Consider the following 15,664-nt stretch of genomic DNA (forward strand, 5'->3'; position numbering starts at 1 on the left):
CATCTCTGAGCTTTTTGTTCTCATACAAGTCATTTTCTGTCCTCCTGAACTACTCCATTTTTTCCCTTTTCCCTTTCTCCCTCTCTAGAACTGGCTTCAGAAAAGTCCTTTAACTCTCCATCGCTCAATCTTCGGACAACTTCATATTTATTAATCTGCTTACAGGTTTGATCTCCCAAACACTATCAACAAAATGGAGTGTCCTCACTTCCAAATATTTATGTAGTATTGACCGTGAACTCTGTAAAATGAGGGACACTTTGTTTTTAGCAAGAGAGCCAGTTTTGTTTTATTTACCAAATATTCAGTACGCACATGTATTTCCTGAACATCTTTCCCCTGGTGGTAATTTCTCTTCCTATGATGACTGGTGCTTTTAGACATTAAATGAGGGTAAATTTAATGAATATGCATTTTTGCCTTACCAGCTTACAGACTCACTCTAGCTGGAGTACATTCAGTGAACAGTGGGTGAGTTCTTGGACATGGGTAAGAGAGATATTGCTCTTTTCAGACTTGGATATTGTTCTCAAACTCCTTGAAGCCAAAGAACCTGGCAATACAGACTAAGTTCTTGGAAAATGCTATCATAGTGAACTGAACATGTCTGTGCTTATTAACATCTTCATGGGGACCTAGTCGATACGATTCATTCAGCACTGCCTCTTAGGTGTCACTCAAATCATGGTAGGCAGAGCACTAAGTCAGTCTCCATGGATGGTTGATAGGATACGCTGATAAACAAAACCTTGGAAAAAAGGGTTGGTCTTCAAGCTATAATTCTCTTTTCTGCTACTCCTAAAGAAGGCGTTCTCAGACTCGGGCCTTTTACCACTTCCGTAATGAAACTTGATTTTCTCATATTTCTCATATAAGTGCAAGTTGCTTTTAGGATGCTGTACTTTCTTAGTCTTTGAAAATAATTTTACTTAGATAAGATCAAACACTTAAGAGGAGTACAGCCAGGAGCCCTTAAACAAATCACTTAGCTTCTCTATGGCTAGCTTTGCGCATATCTGAAAGGAAGATGATTTTGTGCCTGCTATTTGCGCTGTGGTAAAGCCTTAAATAAGGTGATCTGTGGATCTCTGACTGATTCATGACATCTGGCCATGAATGCTGAATAGAGATCAGCATTACCGGATGCCCTACTGGCATTTGCGTCCACCTGTGGAGAGAGAGAATCATTTTTAGAAATACCCCTTTCTAGCTTTAACATTAAAACAAAAATTCTTGCCTTAAAGTATTGCTAAATTTCAGTCTTCTCAAATCCACCAATTCTCTTTGTTCTCTAAGTATTAGGTTTTGTCAACTGCGTTTGCTTTTCTGCAGTCCTAAAGTACCCTTGTAGAACGGGTATATTCATTTTAGACTTCTTTTCAAAGTGTTTGCATGGTCTACTGATGAGGAAGTATCAAGGTATATTGACAAATAAAAGCAAGCAGTAGCATGTTACGTGAGGTTTTGTGAACCTAATGGAGGTCACATGGTCTACATTGACTTAGTTATTATGAGTCATTACCGACACTTAACTAACAGTCTGTAATTGCAGTATTAATACACATTTCAGTGTACTCATTAGGACAGTGTCAAGGGATACAGTGTAACACTGAACCATTTTGTTCTGCCCTTTCCCCCCTTTCTTCCCCTGCACGCACAGTCCCCCTTTAAAACTTTCAGAGCCAGTCATTTGACACTTTCACTAAAGATTGTGATGCTTTTGACAAATGTTAATTGAGAAAGCACTGAAAGCTAGCTGCATTGTAATCAAAAGAAAATTACAGAGGTTTAACAAGATGTCAGGCGAGTGCTTTCTAGATGAAGATAGACAGGTTTGAATACTTTCCTGCAGCAGCTGGCTAGGTATGTTATTTGACTGACATACATAGATGCGTCTCATACCACTAGTCATTTGTTCCTTGGAAATAAAACACATTTTAAAAGTGCCTTATTGAGAGGGGAGGGGGATGGAAGAACACAAGTATCATGTATTTAATGGTAACAAGACCTTTGTTACTCAAAAAAATCTCTAAGCTTAGCATTTTCTCAATTGTTGAGATAAATATTTATGGGACAGAATTTAAATTATTAAACATACTAGTGGTAATTTGAACTTGTTTTCTAATAAGTTTTAATGTTGCAGCTTATTTCTTGTGTATAATCACAACAAAGTAAGTTAATGGTTTTTTGAATCAGTGTACATAGTAATGGGTTTCATTAAGATGCTTTTCAAGTACATCAAAGTTAACATTTTTATAATGTAAAAATAATTTGTGTACTCAGCAATTTACATCTGAGCCATCCTATATGTAAATTTTAACAGTAAATCTATAAATACCTATAAAATGGGTAATTTGGGATATTTTGTAACAGATTTTGCTGACAGGATTTAGGCGGGTCCTTAAATTCATTAAATAGTAATTAATGGAGACAATATTGGACTCTGGTTTTCTAAACCGAGTTGTTTTAACTGTTTGAAAATAATATTAGAGGGCAAAATCAACATTTTCTAAAACAATTTTTGGTTGTTTTGAAATGTGTAACATGGTTCTTTTAATGTGTTCTGCTAAGGGTCAGTGAAATATTGGAGTTTGACTTTGCCCTAGTTTGGATCTGTTCTAAGGTTTTATCTTGATAAAAGATTGCATTATCACTCTGGGACTTCATGCCTACCTTTCAAAGTAAATATGCTAAAGCCTGAGTTATTTCCTGACCAAAACAACATAAGCTTGCCAAACATATTTTCTGTTCGGATCTAATCAGCCATGCTCAAAAATCTCTTAAGCAAGAGTGTCTGCTGAGTAGAAAGATGTCACTGTGTTTATTTTCCTGCAGGATGTAGAGTGGGTGACTTTAAATCTTTTTATCATCCTAATTATCCATAATTTTCAGACTTTTTTGATCTTTTGAATTTGTTTATTGAGTGTTTGTATAATAGGATTTTCCTTCACTTCTTCAGAAACTTTATGATGAAATTACACTTAAATCACACTGCCAAGTGTTTCATTGAGAACTTTATAATCTAGCCTAGAGTACCATCTTTTAGTCATATGAATAAATTGAAGAGATTTTTTTTTTCCTTCTTCCCTACTGTAATTTAATTTGTTTGTTGATCTGGGGGCATAAGGATGGGTGAAGGTAGGGTGTGCATGTGTGTGTGTGTGTGTGTGTGTGTGTGTTGTGTGACCATCTGCGTGCACACATTCACATGTGTACCGTTGGGAAGCATGAGTGTTTGTTTGAGATTAATACACTCATTTTTTTTTCATAGTGCCTACCACAGCTGTGACAATAACTTCTTCAGCTGAGCTGCCCAAAACCACAGTTTCAACCACAAGCACTACTTCCCAGAGAGGCCCTGTGAGCACCACTCTAGCTGGATCCCAGGAAGGAAGCAAAGGGACAAAGCCACCTCCAGCGGTTTCTACAACCAAAATTCCTCCTGTAACAAATATTTTTCCCCTGCCAGAGAGATTCTGCGAAGCGTTAGATGCGAGGGGAATAAAGTGGCCTCAGACACAAAGGGGAATGATGGTTGAACGACCATGTCCCAAAGGAACAAGAGGTATTTCCTGTACAATACCATGACTACATTTGTAAGTTTAGTAAGTACGTTCTGAAAGACACTGATGTGGTTTTATTTGAAGGAGATATTTACAGTAGCCAATTTTATCATTTTTGTTATATTGCTAATAAAGCCTCTTTAGACATCTTAAGGGGTTTTTTTTTTAACTGTAAAAGTCGCTTAACCATCAGGCACCGTATTCTCTTTCTATCTCAAAGACCTAAGTCTAACCGGGTTTTTTGCCCAGGGACCTAGCGAAGCTCCCCTCCAGCTGTTTTTCTCTTTATAACTCTTTATGGATGAGTCCCAGGAAAAACCAAGGGCTTTTTGTTTGTTTGCTGTAAATGTCTGATGCTTCTGTGCTGACTGTATATTTACTGTTCACACTGCATTGTGTGGTACCTTGGTCAGCTTTTCTGAGCTACTTCCATTAGCCTTTATTCAAAATTTGACACACGGTCTAGGACCATCATAGTTGGTTTTCCAAATGCTTGCAGAAAAATGGTTTCAATGTCACCATCGTTTTCTGCATCTGTTGTTAGGAACAGCCTCCTATCTCTGCATGGTTTCCACCGGAACATGGAACCCGAAGGGCCCCGATCTTAGCAACTGCACCTCACACTGGGTGAATCAGCTGGCTCAGAAGGTAGGTTGGAACGTTTAATGTAATGTGTTGGTGATTTAGGGCTTGAAGTTCTTCTAACATAAATAACTTAGTGTTCTGTGTTAAACCCAGCTCCACTGCTCTTTGTTCAGAATAAAAGTAAAAAAAAAGAAATTATGCATAACTTTGTCTGTGAACTATTCACTGAAAGTCACATGTGTTTTGGGGTATGCTGTTTTCTGTGTCGAGCTGTTTAACAAATACATACTCGTTTAATTTCATTCACATTTAGTTTGTTCCGTTTCTTTGATGTTCATAAGACAAATAGTGCATTGGCCCAATAAATCAAGTGTTATTAAGTTTGCAACTGAAGCCACAGAATGCAAACAGATGTTTGTATCACATGTGATTGTGACAGGAGTGAAAATGACCCTAAAAAGACATCGGTGCCTTTAGTACTGCATTGTAACACAGAGTCGTTTATCCTCTCCTCATTCGCGTTCTGAAACGCACACCTCAGGTACTAACCCTCAGTGTCACAGGATTACCTTCTGATGTAAATTGCAAATCACTGGAATAAATAAAAATTTAAAATAGGTCCAGTGAAATGGAAGCCGACTGTAAAAGAATTGTTTTAAAAGATGTCTTCCCTCCTCCGCCTGTGTTTCTTTTAAGTGTCTGGTTTTGTGTGTTGGGGATCTAAAAGCCTTTAATCTTCTGAGATGAAGAGAAAGTTATTGGTCTCAATTAGTTGCAGATTTTGACATATTTGCAAAAACTTTTTTTTCCCACCACAACAGAGGTACTTACAGAGACTAAAAGCCACAGAGAGAAGAGGGAAGTTCACCAAGATAACACAGATTGTCATTTTTCAGATCAGAAGTGGAGAAAATGCTGCTGGTCTTGCCAATGAACTGGCCAAACACACCAAAGGGCCAGTGTTTGCAGGGGACGTGAGTTCCTCCGTGAGGCTGATGGAGCAGTTGGTGGATATCCTAGATGCACAGCTGCAGGAGCTGAAGCCCAGTGAGAAGGATTCTGCTGGACGGAGTTATAACAAGGTAGGAGTTCTGCTGCAGCTGGAAAGGGACCCTGTGTGTCACTGTCTGCTCGTCAACACCTGGCTGCCAAACGCCCCAGACAGACACTTAGAACAGAACTTACTTGACTCATTTCCTCCAGGAAAAATTCCAGTTCAGAAAAAAGCAACATTCTCCTCTCCCTGAAGTTATGAATGATAGGACTCACCGCAGAGATTTCATTCAGTGACGCTGTCATCCATCCCATTGTCACTAGTATGCTCACTTTGGAATTTTTCATTTGCTCTTGGGAGTAATCACGTTATGTAGTGGATGTTCCTTATTGGTGAAACATGTTAAATATGTTTTATCAGTACCTCTAGTTTTTCTTCCCAAGAAAAGACTGATTTGCTGATACAAACCACGCTGTGTCTGTGTCAGGTTCACTTGAATCTAGACTCTGTTGCATATAAGTGGACTTTTTTTTTTCTTTTTTTTTTTTTTTTTTACCATGGTATATATTTTTATCTCCTTTTCTGCTTTGAAAAATTTTTTTTAATATATAGGCTTAATAGAAACAGGACTTAAAACTGCAAATAGACAACTTTGGTGTGGTTAGTGTCATTGTTCAGACACACAGGGGATATTTGTGTGTAGCAAACTTTGAACTCTGGAACACCAACTTCATTTCTGAGGACTCTTTCCTCTTTCTTCAGCAGATAAAATCTAACCTCTGGTTTTCTTTTCTTTTACTTAAAAGCTCCAAAAACGAGAGAAGACATGCAGGGCTTACCTTAAGGTATCTCCCCATGCTGTCACCCTGCTTTTCCCCTTCTTCGGCTGCCTGCCACGCTTATGTCATCTTGCTGCATGACCCAATGCGTTTCAGTCTTTGATAATTATATAATGTGCCCCATATCAGCTGTACAAATAATGGCTTTTCACAGGTATATTACTCTCGGAATAAGCAAATGATTTATTTTATACTAACTTCTGTTGTTTTCCCATTGATCCAAAAGTATAAGCATTTTAATGAAATACCCTCTGAATTGGAAAGTAAGCAGATAGTCCCTTTGTCTTTGACATCTCTGCGGATTAAACAATTTAAAACAGCTCTGATATAATCTCGGCAGTTTATCCTATCAAAGACTGTATGGACGTAATATATGTGCATGAAAAAAAATCACTGCTTTATCTATGGGTATACTACAAAGTGGGCTTTGGCCTCGACAGGGTAGGAGTCGTTTCTAGAATCGGTGGTATGAGCACAGGTGACCAGACGTGGGCACTGCCAGGGATTCTAGTGTGTGTTCCAGGGGAGGTTTTATCAGACGGTGGGAGCAGAGAGGTGCCCCTGTGTTACGCCTGGCATTTCCTCCTGGCGTGTTAAAGTAATAGGAAGCATGCTGAGGCTCTCCGTACAATCATGCCACACTGCCTCTGTGTGCCAGATCAGAAACCTTACATGACAATCTATTTTTGCTCCATAGCTTAGAAGTTCCTTTCTTTGGAGGTGTCGGGGATAGGATTTTCCTAGCCTTACTTTTCTAGGTGCATCACCATAGTAAATCAAACCTTAAAGAACAAATTCACATACTGAGACACCAAACAAAAGAACTTTTGTAGAAGTTACTCAAAAGCTGAACCATCATTAACTTGGTTGGCATGGTCTTAGGTGGGAAGAAGAGCGTGGCACTAGTTATTAAGTGACATCCTTTGGCCTGAAAACTTTACAAAGAAAGGCGGAACAAAAGCCTTTTTTCTTTTCAGGTAGTAATGTTTGGAGACCCCTTTAACCTGTTTAATTGGAGTAAAGAAATAACTGTTAACAATTCTATAGGCTAACCGAAACTAAAATATTCGGATCACCTTTAAGGTGTGTGTTAATGAAAGGCATGTAGGAGTTGCTGCATTGCCCAGGATATGATCTCATTGAGCCAAGAGTTGATTTTCCCCCACCCGACCCCCGCCTTTGGCAAGACCACTTCAGGAAGATGATAATTCTGGCTAATGATAATTCTGCTCCCACCTGAGAAGTACAGTGGTAATAAATAAGGAGCGTCTCAAATTAATGAAGGCCTGCTGTCAGCGAGGTATGTGTACACACACTAAGTCTCAATATGACCTTAATTTCTGACCAGTGTCATTTTCAGTATCTCTCAAATGAGCTGCTCTGTTCAGACAAGACTAATAAGCCTCCTTAAATTACAAATGAGGAGCTGACTTACACTATGCAAATGAAGTGAGTTTCTACTTTCCTACAGAGGATTCATTTGTAACTTAGATTAGAGGCTCTGGTCTGTATTTCTTGGTGACTAATGAATCCGTCCTCAGCAGACCAATTCCTGTTCCACTCTAGTTGTTGGCTGCAGAAGTGTTCGTGTGAGCATTTTGACTATTCCGTCTCCTATTAGAAAGAGAAAAGAGCCCTTAATGCTGCTTGGAACTACCTTCCACCTGCCAGGGAGGCTGTGGTGGCTCACAAGGCAGACAGAACGAGGATATTAAGATGGATTAAGCTAATTAATCTTACTCTGACAGTAGCCTCAAACAACTTTGCCCCTTTTCAATACAGTGCCTCAGAGTAACAGTTTTCATTGCTGTTCTCCGTATAATATGTTCTTTTTCCTCCGTGATTAACCAATAGATCACAACAATTTATATATGGGCTTAATGGTATATTATGACAAACAATGATTTCAGCTGTCCCACTCACTAAGGTCTAGCACACTCAAGGCCTAAGCACGGCATAGTCAGTATAAAGCTTCCGTTCAATTGATTGGTCTCCTGGGTTATAGTTTTATTTGATGTTATTTTGCATGGTAATAAATTAGACCTACATCAATGAATATTTGCATATTAGATATTTATAAACCCTTTATATGATTTTACTTTCCTTAAATTATCAGTATAGCCTTGAAATATTTTACCTGTTTTCTTGATTTCTTTAAAAGCAGACTATTCCTCATTAAGGTGGTATACTCACAAGTGTTTTTTAGCTGGGTAGGTGATTGGAAGCGTGAAAATAAGCACAAATAGCTCCAAACATTATAACTACCTTTTTTTTTTTTAAATTGATAGTGAATAAACAATGCCTATAAGGCACAATTTTACTTGTTTTAGTTTGGGTTCAAAAACCAGTACAACTGCAGTTTCAGGTGCAGACATTAACCTACACCAGAGACATTGTGGTTTTTACTTAGAACATTTGATTTCTAAGTTACAAATAGGGTGACTGTAATAGTTGTGACCACACATGTAAGAGTCTCTCCTCAGAAAACAGAAAAACTAAGCCGCCTTTCTACACAGACACCTTATAATCAAACAGCAGGCAGCTAATCTTTAGTTAGTGCTATCGTGAAGAGTTGGGCAGACTTCCAGTTGACCAAGTCACATGTTGTCTAGGTGTTAATTCTGTCTTGAAAGAAGAGTAAAACATCATGACAGATAAACATCACAGTTGTCACGCTTGGCAGTCCCCTGGGTTCTAGAAGCAGTCAAAACTAATGATAGTTTTCTAATGGATGTAGGCAATTGTTGACACAGTGGACAACCTTCTGAGACCAGAAGCCTTGGAATCCTGGAAACACATGAATTCTTCTGAGCAAGCACACACAGCAACAATGCTCCTGGATACATTGGAAGAAGGCGCCTTTGTCCTAGCAGACAATCTCTTGGAACCAACCAGAGTCTCAATGCCCACAGAAAATATTGGTGAGTGAATCTATGGTCACGTTTTATTTGTAAGACAGATGTTGGAGAAAAGGAAGTTTCCATTTTTTACCAGTTTTGTTAAGTAATGTTTTTGTCTGGAAAAGCATTTATTGAGCATATTTAATAAAAGTAATACATAAGCCAAAATTTTTCCTATATCTTCTTAAAAGTTGGTTTTATTAGTATGTGTGAGTTTTCCAATTGAGAAATCATTACAGTAAAAAAGCCTAAGAGCACTTAAATGCTAGAATATGGATTGCTTAAGTAATGAAAGTGCTTGGTGTGTGAATGTAGTGAAGGCTTTTCCATTTTTATAACACATTCCTAATGAATTTAAATTACTTTATGAGATATGTTCTCCTAGTCAAATATTTTAACTCATAAAACTTGAGTGGACTGAATATTAAACACAACTTCCTTCAGTCAAGAGATAGTCAGTAGCCAAGAATGAAGGCTCACACCTGTAGTATCAGCACTTGGGAGACTGAGGCAGAGAACTGTGAGTTCAAGAACACCCTGGTGGGACCCTGACTCGAGAAACAATATCTGGGACTATCTCAGTTGTAGAGTGCTCATCTAGCATGCACAGAGCCCTGGGTTTCATTCCCCAGCACCACATAAACCAGGAGGTGGTGAAGCATACCATCCCTGTAGAAACAGGGATGTGAAAATAGAAGGAACAGGGGCGAAAGCCAGCCTTGGCTACATAGCAATATTGAGGTAGCCTGGGCTACTTGAGAATATGTCTTTCTCTTCCTCTTAAAAGAGCTGTTTAATAAATATCTTTGATAGTATAGAATATCCATGTTTCACAGATCGCCACTAGATATAGAGTCTGAAATTCACTTTAGAGAATACTTAGAAGAAAGTAAAATTTTAATTACTTTAACTATCACCAGTTTAGAATTGACAATTATTTCGTGAGGTTTAATTTGGATGAAATTTCATATTTATATATATTAAAGGCACCCAAGCATAAGTGGTTTAAAAAAAAAAAACCTATAAAGAACACAGACTACTAAGTCTTCCATCAAAGACATGCTAATGTCTTTAGGGAAGCCAAGATTGAATGCCGCTTCTTCCTGGAAAGCCATGTCCCCTTGCCATATCACGCCTGCTGCTGTAGGACTGCATTGTAACAAATGCTTAAAAGAGGTGTATGGAGAAAAATGGGCATAAATCAAATCATGACACCTAAATTTAAAACCTCAAGTTTATTTTATATGTGTGAATTTTTCAACAGAAATGAAATATTTAAAATTTGTTCTGAGGTGTAGAAGTGATAAATTGCTCAGTAATTTTAACATAAATGAAGTCAAAATGATGTACTTGTCCTGATCTGAGATAAAGACTGCGTTCATATAGTTTAGTCATAACAAATGAATAAAATCCAACCCCCAAAGTGTCATTAGTGTTGAGGTTAGCTTAATTGCTGATTGAATAAAATGCTCAGATACACATTGACCCCTACACAGATGTATCCACTGGCATACTCCCTAAGCACTGAGGGGCGAGGACTTGGCCCTCTTAGAGAATGAGTCCTGGAAAGAATTACTTAACATGACATATTATTGTAACGTGTTTGTTTTCCAATTTTTTCTGAAAGTTTTTCTGTTTTTTAAAACAAACAACAAAAACATCTAAAAATGTCTTCTCTTATAAATATGCATGAAAATTGATAGAATTGTTAAACTCTACCATCTTTTGCAAAACCTTGACTAGGTGTAGAACATGGTTTTATTATGCCACTCAGATTTTTAAAACTCATTTCAAGACATACTCTGAAAATTAAAATGTCTGGGAGTATGATTTTCTTAATACATTTTCCAAGTTTGAAAAGATTACTCTTCCTGTTAAGATTTTACCTGTTACATTAAAAGACTTAATGAATGATACTGTTTTATAGTATAGTATGTTTTTACTGAAATATCTAAACAATGCTTGGGACTGATTGTGTCTATAGGCTTATTATGCCAAAATGATCAACATTTAAGTCGCTTTCTGTGTTTCTAGCTGGTTAGGTCTTTTTTATTTCTAATTGCAGAAACTATTTTGTGAAAAGAAATAGTATATTTTAAAAATATTTTATTCTTTTTAATTTATATGTATGAGTGTTTTACCTGCGTGTATGTAAGTGCATCTCTGGTGTATGCAATGCCTGCAGAAGCCAGAAGAGGGTGTCAGATCCCTTGGAGCTAGAGTTATGGATGATTGTCAGCTGCCATGTGGGTGCTGGGAACCACACCTGGGTCCTTGAAAGAGCAGCTAGTGCTCTTAACCAGTGAGCCATCTGTTTTTTAGCATAAAGAAAACACTTGGTTTTCCTCTGGGAATTGGCTTCTCTCAAAAAATTTTTTTTTTGATTGATTTATTTATTTTTATTTCGTGTGTTTGAGTATTATGCTTGCATGTGTGTAAGTGCATCTGTGTCAACCAGTGCCCCCAGAGGACCGAAGAGAGCATTAGATCCCCTGAACTGGAGTTATGGATGGATGTTAGCTGCCATGTAGGTGCTGGGATTTGAACCGGATCTTCTGCAAGAACAGCAGGTGCTCTTAACTGCTAGGCTAACTCTCTAGCTCTGGGACTTGTCTTCTTACACACACACACACACACACACACACACACACACACACACCAATAGCTGATATCCCTTTGTGTCCTCATAGTTTTGAAGCTTGTATATAAAGTTGGATCATGTTTACAATGTCCTAAATTATTTTAAAAGTTGAATTTCCTTCCTTAGTGACTTCTCAATTTAACTTCACAGCATGATTTACCCATCCAATATTCAGCCCCATAAAAGTAGTGTAGTTGTATGGTGATGGTGTCTGCAGGCAACTGTGAGATGTAGTTTATACTGAGAGGTAATAATTCAAGTGTACAGTCGGCTGGGCTTTGAACAAATGTTCCCCATATAATCATTAGCATGGTCAGCATTTTATTTTCCAAAGGCTGTCCTCCCCCACCTCTACCCCAGGATACCCTTGCTGTGGTTGGCTTTCTGTAGATTTTGACTTCTACTTTTTTTTCTTACTTCTCCTGTGTTAATTAATGTGGAGTTTTCCCCATTTAGAAGGAATGCCAGTAGTCAAGTCTTTTGTGTTGCTCTGTGCTGTGCCATTTTAAGGAAATACTACCAACCTTTGTGCATGAGTTCACATTTCAAGCATTTGGATTATTTCCACCTTGGGGCCTTTCTTTTTTGCAGTGGTTTCCAAAAGCAGTGATGGGAAAGAATTCCACTTGGTCCACATCCTTTCTGAGAGTCTTTTTTCCCTTTTAGCCTTCTCAGAAATTTATGTCAACATCTCATTGTGTTGTTTTATATTTCTGTCCTTACCAAGTAACGTCTTTACTTTTCTGGTGGTGTGATTGAGACAGGGCCTCCTGTATAGTTTATGAGACCCCTAACTCTTACCCTCCATCCTAAGCCTCCAGAGTGCTAGGATTATAGTATGCCCAGCTACTAAGCATCATTTAATTGATGAGTTCTTTGCATGTGTTTGATACCTATTTGCTCGTCTTTTTATAAAGTTTTCGTTCATTTCTTTTGCGGTAGCTCAATTGCTTTTTGATTAATGAGTTATAAGGATGCTTTTCCTGTTCATAAGTTCAGAAGGTGATGTGTGCACATTTAGATTTGTGAACCAGTTAATTTATTTGAAAAAATATATAAATAAGTCTATTCAATATGCTGGTTGAGTCTCCTTTAATTAAAAGACTAAATATTTTGAAAACCTTTCTGTTTTATTAGGGAAATGAGGAGGGTGACTCGTCCTATCAAATTTTCCACATTCTGAGTTTGGCTTATTTCACCCCTGGTGCATCATTCGTCTGTGTTTGATACACTAACTAGATCTAGAGACTTGATCAGGTCGGGTTTAATATTGTTCCCCCATGAATTTTCTGTTGGATAACACCACAAGGCACTTAATGGTCCATTGTCTTTCCTTGTGGCATTAAGATTAATTAGATGGTTTAGGTGTGCTAGGTCTGTTCCATCCATTAGAAAATTTCTTGTCATTTGTTTGCAGAATGGCTTAGTAGCCAGTATGATCTTTCGCTGTCACTTTAGACTTAGTGATAGCACAGCTTTAAAAGTCCGAATGGTTCACAAGTGAAGTTTATTCTTTTTTCCTGCCATGTGGGCAGGAGGCTGGACCATTTCCTGCTATGTGGGCAGGAGCTAGCTCTGCTTCCTCTCTTCCGAACTTCTATACTATTTTCCCCCCGGGACCTAGGCTGACAGAGAAGCCTCTTACCTAGAACGCAGCAGTTCTCCAGGTCATCCTTCTTGGAGGCAGGCTCTCCTGCACTGATTTCTCCCGCCTCACTGCAGATAGTGCTTCCAGATGAGATCGAAAGAACGATTAGGACAAAAAACAAACTAAAATTCTTGCCTATATCACTGACTATGAATGAGGCCCAGGATGGCTCTGAATGGTCTAAGTCTGTCCACTTGTAGAAGTCCGTGGGCTGAGTCTTGTGCCAGTTCATTCACACTGGATATAGAGAGGAATACAAATATCTGCACCAGCCACCGGGCTGAGACACATGGTGATATTTTTACTGTATTCGCCTCAGTTAATAGAGATAATATGGATGTTCCTCGGGTAATAAAGTTGATGATGAATATTCTCCATGAGAGATCAGATTATCACCTCTAATCTATTTTTTTTACTACTTAAATGTTTAGCTTTATTTTTGCATGTATTTTGCATATGTCGTCCAAGCTGGCCTCCAACTCCTGACTGAGCTCCACTCTTGATCGACTTCTAGGGGCTAGAGAGATGGCTCAGTGGTTAAGAGCTCTTGCAGAAGACCCAGGTTCCATTCCCAGCACCCACATGGTGGCTAACAACCATCCATAAACTCTAGTTCCAGGGGGTCCAGCACCCTCTTTTGACCTCCTTGGACATTACAAATCATTGAAGCACCCGCCTACATGCAGGCAATACACTTGATAACACATAAAATCAAAATAATAAATAAAATATTTTTTAAAAGACTTCTAAAACTTTATTTGGCAGGGTGCATATATATAATAATTTTTATGTTTTTAACATTAGTGATTTCATATTAAAAATGTCATTGAGGTTTTTTTCCTTATAGTTACAATTTTCACATTTTTATATTCTGACATGTGTCTCTAGTTCATTCATTTGATTTAAGAATATACCACAGTTTAAGTATTCTGAGAGTCACGTTAGTGCCTTCCTGGTTTTGACTGATGTAAGGAAAGCTGAACTGAAGATTTTCATCTATCTTATTGTTCAGACTGTCCGTGTTTCCAGACACACATATACATATCCTAAAAGCACATTCTTGGGTGATATAACATGCTGATCACCAATTTTACTAAATACAATTTTTTTTTTCTAACTTCGTTTTTTCAATTTCCATTCTCTCTAGTAAGCCCAATAACACTGTCAGCACAATCTTTTCCCAACACATCATAGACATCAGTTTTTTAAATCTGGTCAATTTGGATTGATCCCTAACATTACTGTTTCAATTTTGAAATCCCCTGATTATTTAAAACTTTATTCATAGTATTTATAATTAGGTGTGTGGGTGAATGTCTGTGTGGGGGTGTATGTGCACGTGACTGCAGGTGCCCGTGGACTCAGAAGAGGGCGTGGATTCCCTGGAACAGGAGTTTCAGGCATTTGTGAGCCATCTGATGTGGGAACCAAACCCAGTCTTCCAGAATAGCAGCACCTGCCCTTACTCATTGAGCCATCTCTCCACCCCCATCTACTGATTATTTTACGCTTTTCTTTTCTTCGACATTTTCTTGTTTTCCCATTTCTTTGTGCTTTTCTATGCATTCTGGCCACTAATTCTTCGGTGACTGTATAGTTTAAAAATACTGCTTATGCCTTTCCTCTTTAGCCTTTGTAAAGGTATCCTTTTATATAATAATGAAATTATTCATAAAATAATAGGAATAAAGGAAAAGACCCTTGAGCAGATGGAGGTTTTGTTACCAGTGGTTATTGTGAAATTTACCAGTTTCAATTATAGTGTTGGTATTTTGGCATCCTCTTTCTCTGAGTTTATAAGGATGTTATACTTTCAGTGATCAAGCTTTGTGTTTTTCCACTTGTCTTTAGTCTAAAGTTTATTTTTATTGTACTATACAATTGAAACAACTAACCTGATTTTTTTTCCGTATGAATAACCAATTCTCTCTATACCTTTGTTAGTGTGTAATGTGTTACTTTTTCCAGTGATTTGGAAAGATGTCTCTCTCGTCTCTCAGGTTTCCACACTTGCTGGCATCTTTGTGGGGTCTAGTATTTTCTGTTTGTGCTTTGTACTGTTTTGTTGTAAAAACTAGTAGTATCTTTTGAGTCTTCTACTCTGTCCTCAGGGAATTGTCTTGGCTGCTTTTCGATGCATTTCATGTACATGAATTTTGAAGTCAATTTGTCACATGTACTCACAAGATCTTGTTGGAATTTTTATTGGAATTAAACTCCATTCATAGATTGATTTTTGAAAGAAGTAGCAGATTCATTAGTTGAAATATAAGATCATTATATAATGATCTACTTGCTAATTGCATTTACTGCAAATTATGTTACTGTTTCCTTGCAATCTAGGATGGTAGTAAATATAACATATTGTAAGGATCACTCTACTTTAAAATGAGTGTTTCACTGTCTGTGATGCCAGTTTGGGACATAGAATCATTGATAACATAACCCTTCTCTGCTCAGGGAGTTTTTCTATTTTACCTATTATTTTGTAAAG

The 15,664-nt window shown here is 37.8% G+C and overlaps 1 protein-coding gene across 20 annotated transcripts in view; it reads left to right on the plus strand.

The window, feature by feature from the left end:
* Adgrl2 (adhesion G protein-coupled receptor L2) overlaps positions 1–15,664 on the plus strand; it is a 189,784-nt gene that overhangs the window by 144,951 nt on the left and 29,169 nt on the right. For 14 of the 20 annotated variants that reach the window (XM_029560259.1, XM_029560264.1, XM_008826219.3 and 11 more), the window contains 5 exons: positions 3,272–3,565; positions 4,108–4,211; positions 5,045–5,230; positions 5,949–5,987; positions 8,719–8,902. In XM_029560259.1, the coding sequence (XP_029416119.1) occupies positions 3,272–3,565; positions 4,108–4,211; positions 5,045–5,230; positions 5,949–5,987; positions 8,719–8,902 (807 nt within the window). The remainder of the gene's footprint in view (positions 1–3,271; positions 3,566–4,107; positions 4,212–5,044; positions 5,231–5,948; positions 5,988–8,718; positions 8,903–15,664) is intronic. The other 6 variants (XM_029560275.1, XM_029560267.1, XM_029560261.1 and 3 more) reach the window with 1 other exon arrangement.

This window comes from Nannospalax galili, unplaced genomic scaffold, assembly GCF_000622305.1.
Source record: "Nannospalax galili isolate Female #2095 unplaced genomic scaffold, S.galili_v1.0 scaffold9, whole genome shotgun sequence".
Lineage (NCBI taxonomy): Eukaryota > Metazoa > Chordata > Mammalia > Rodentia > Spalacidae > Nannospalax > Nannospalax galili.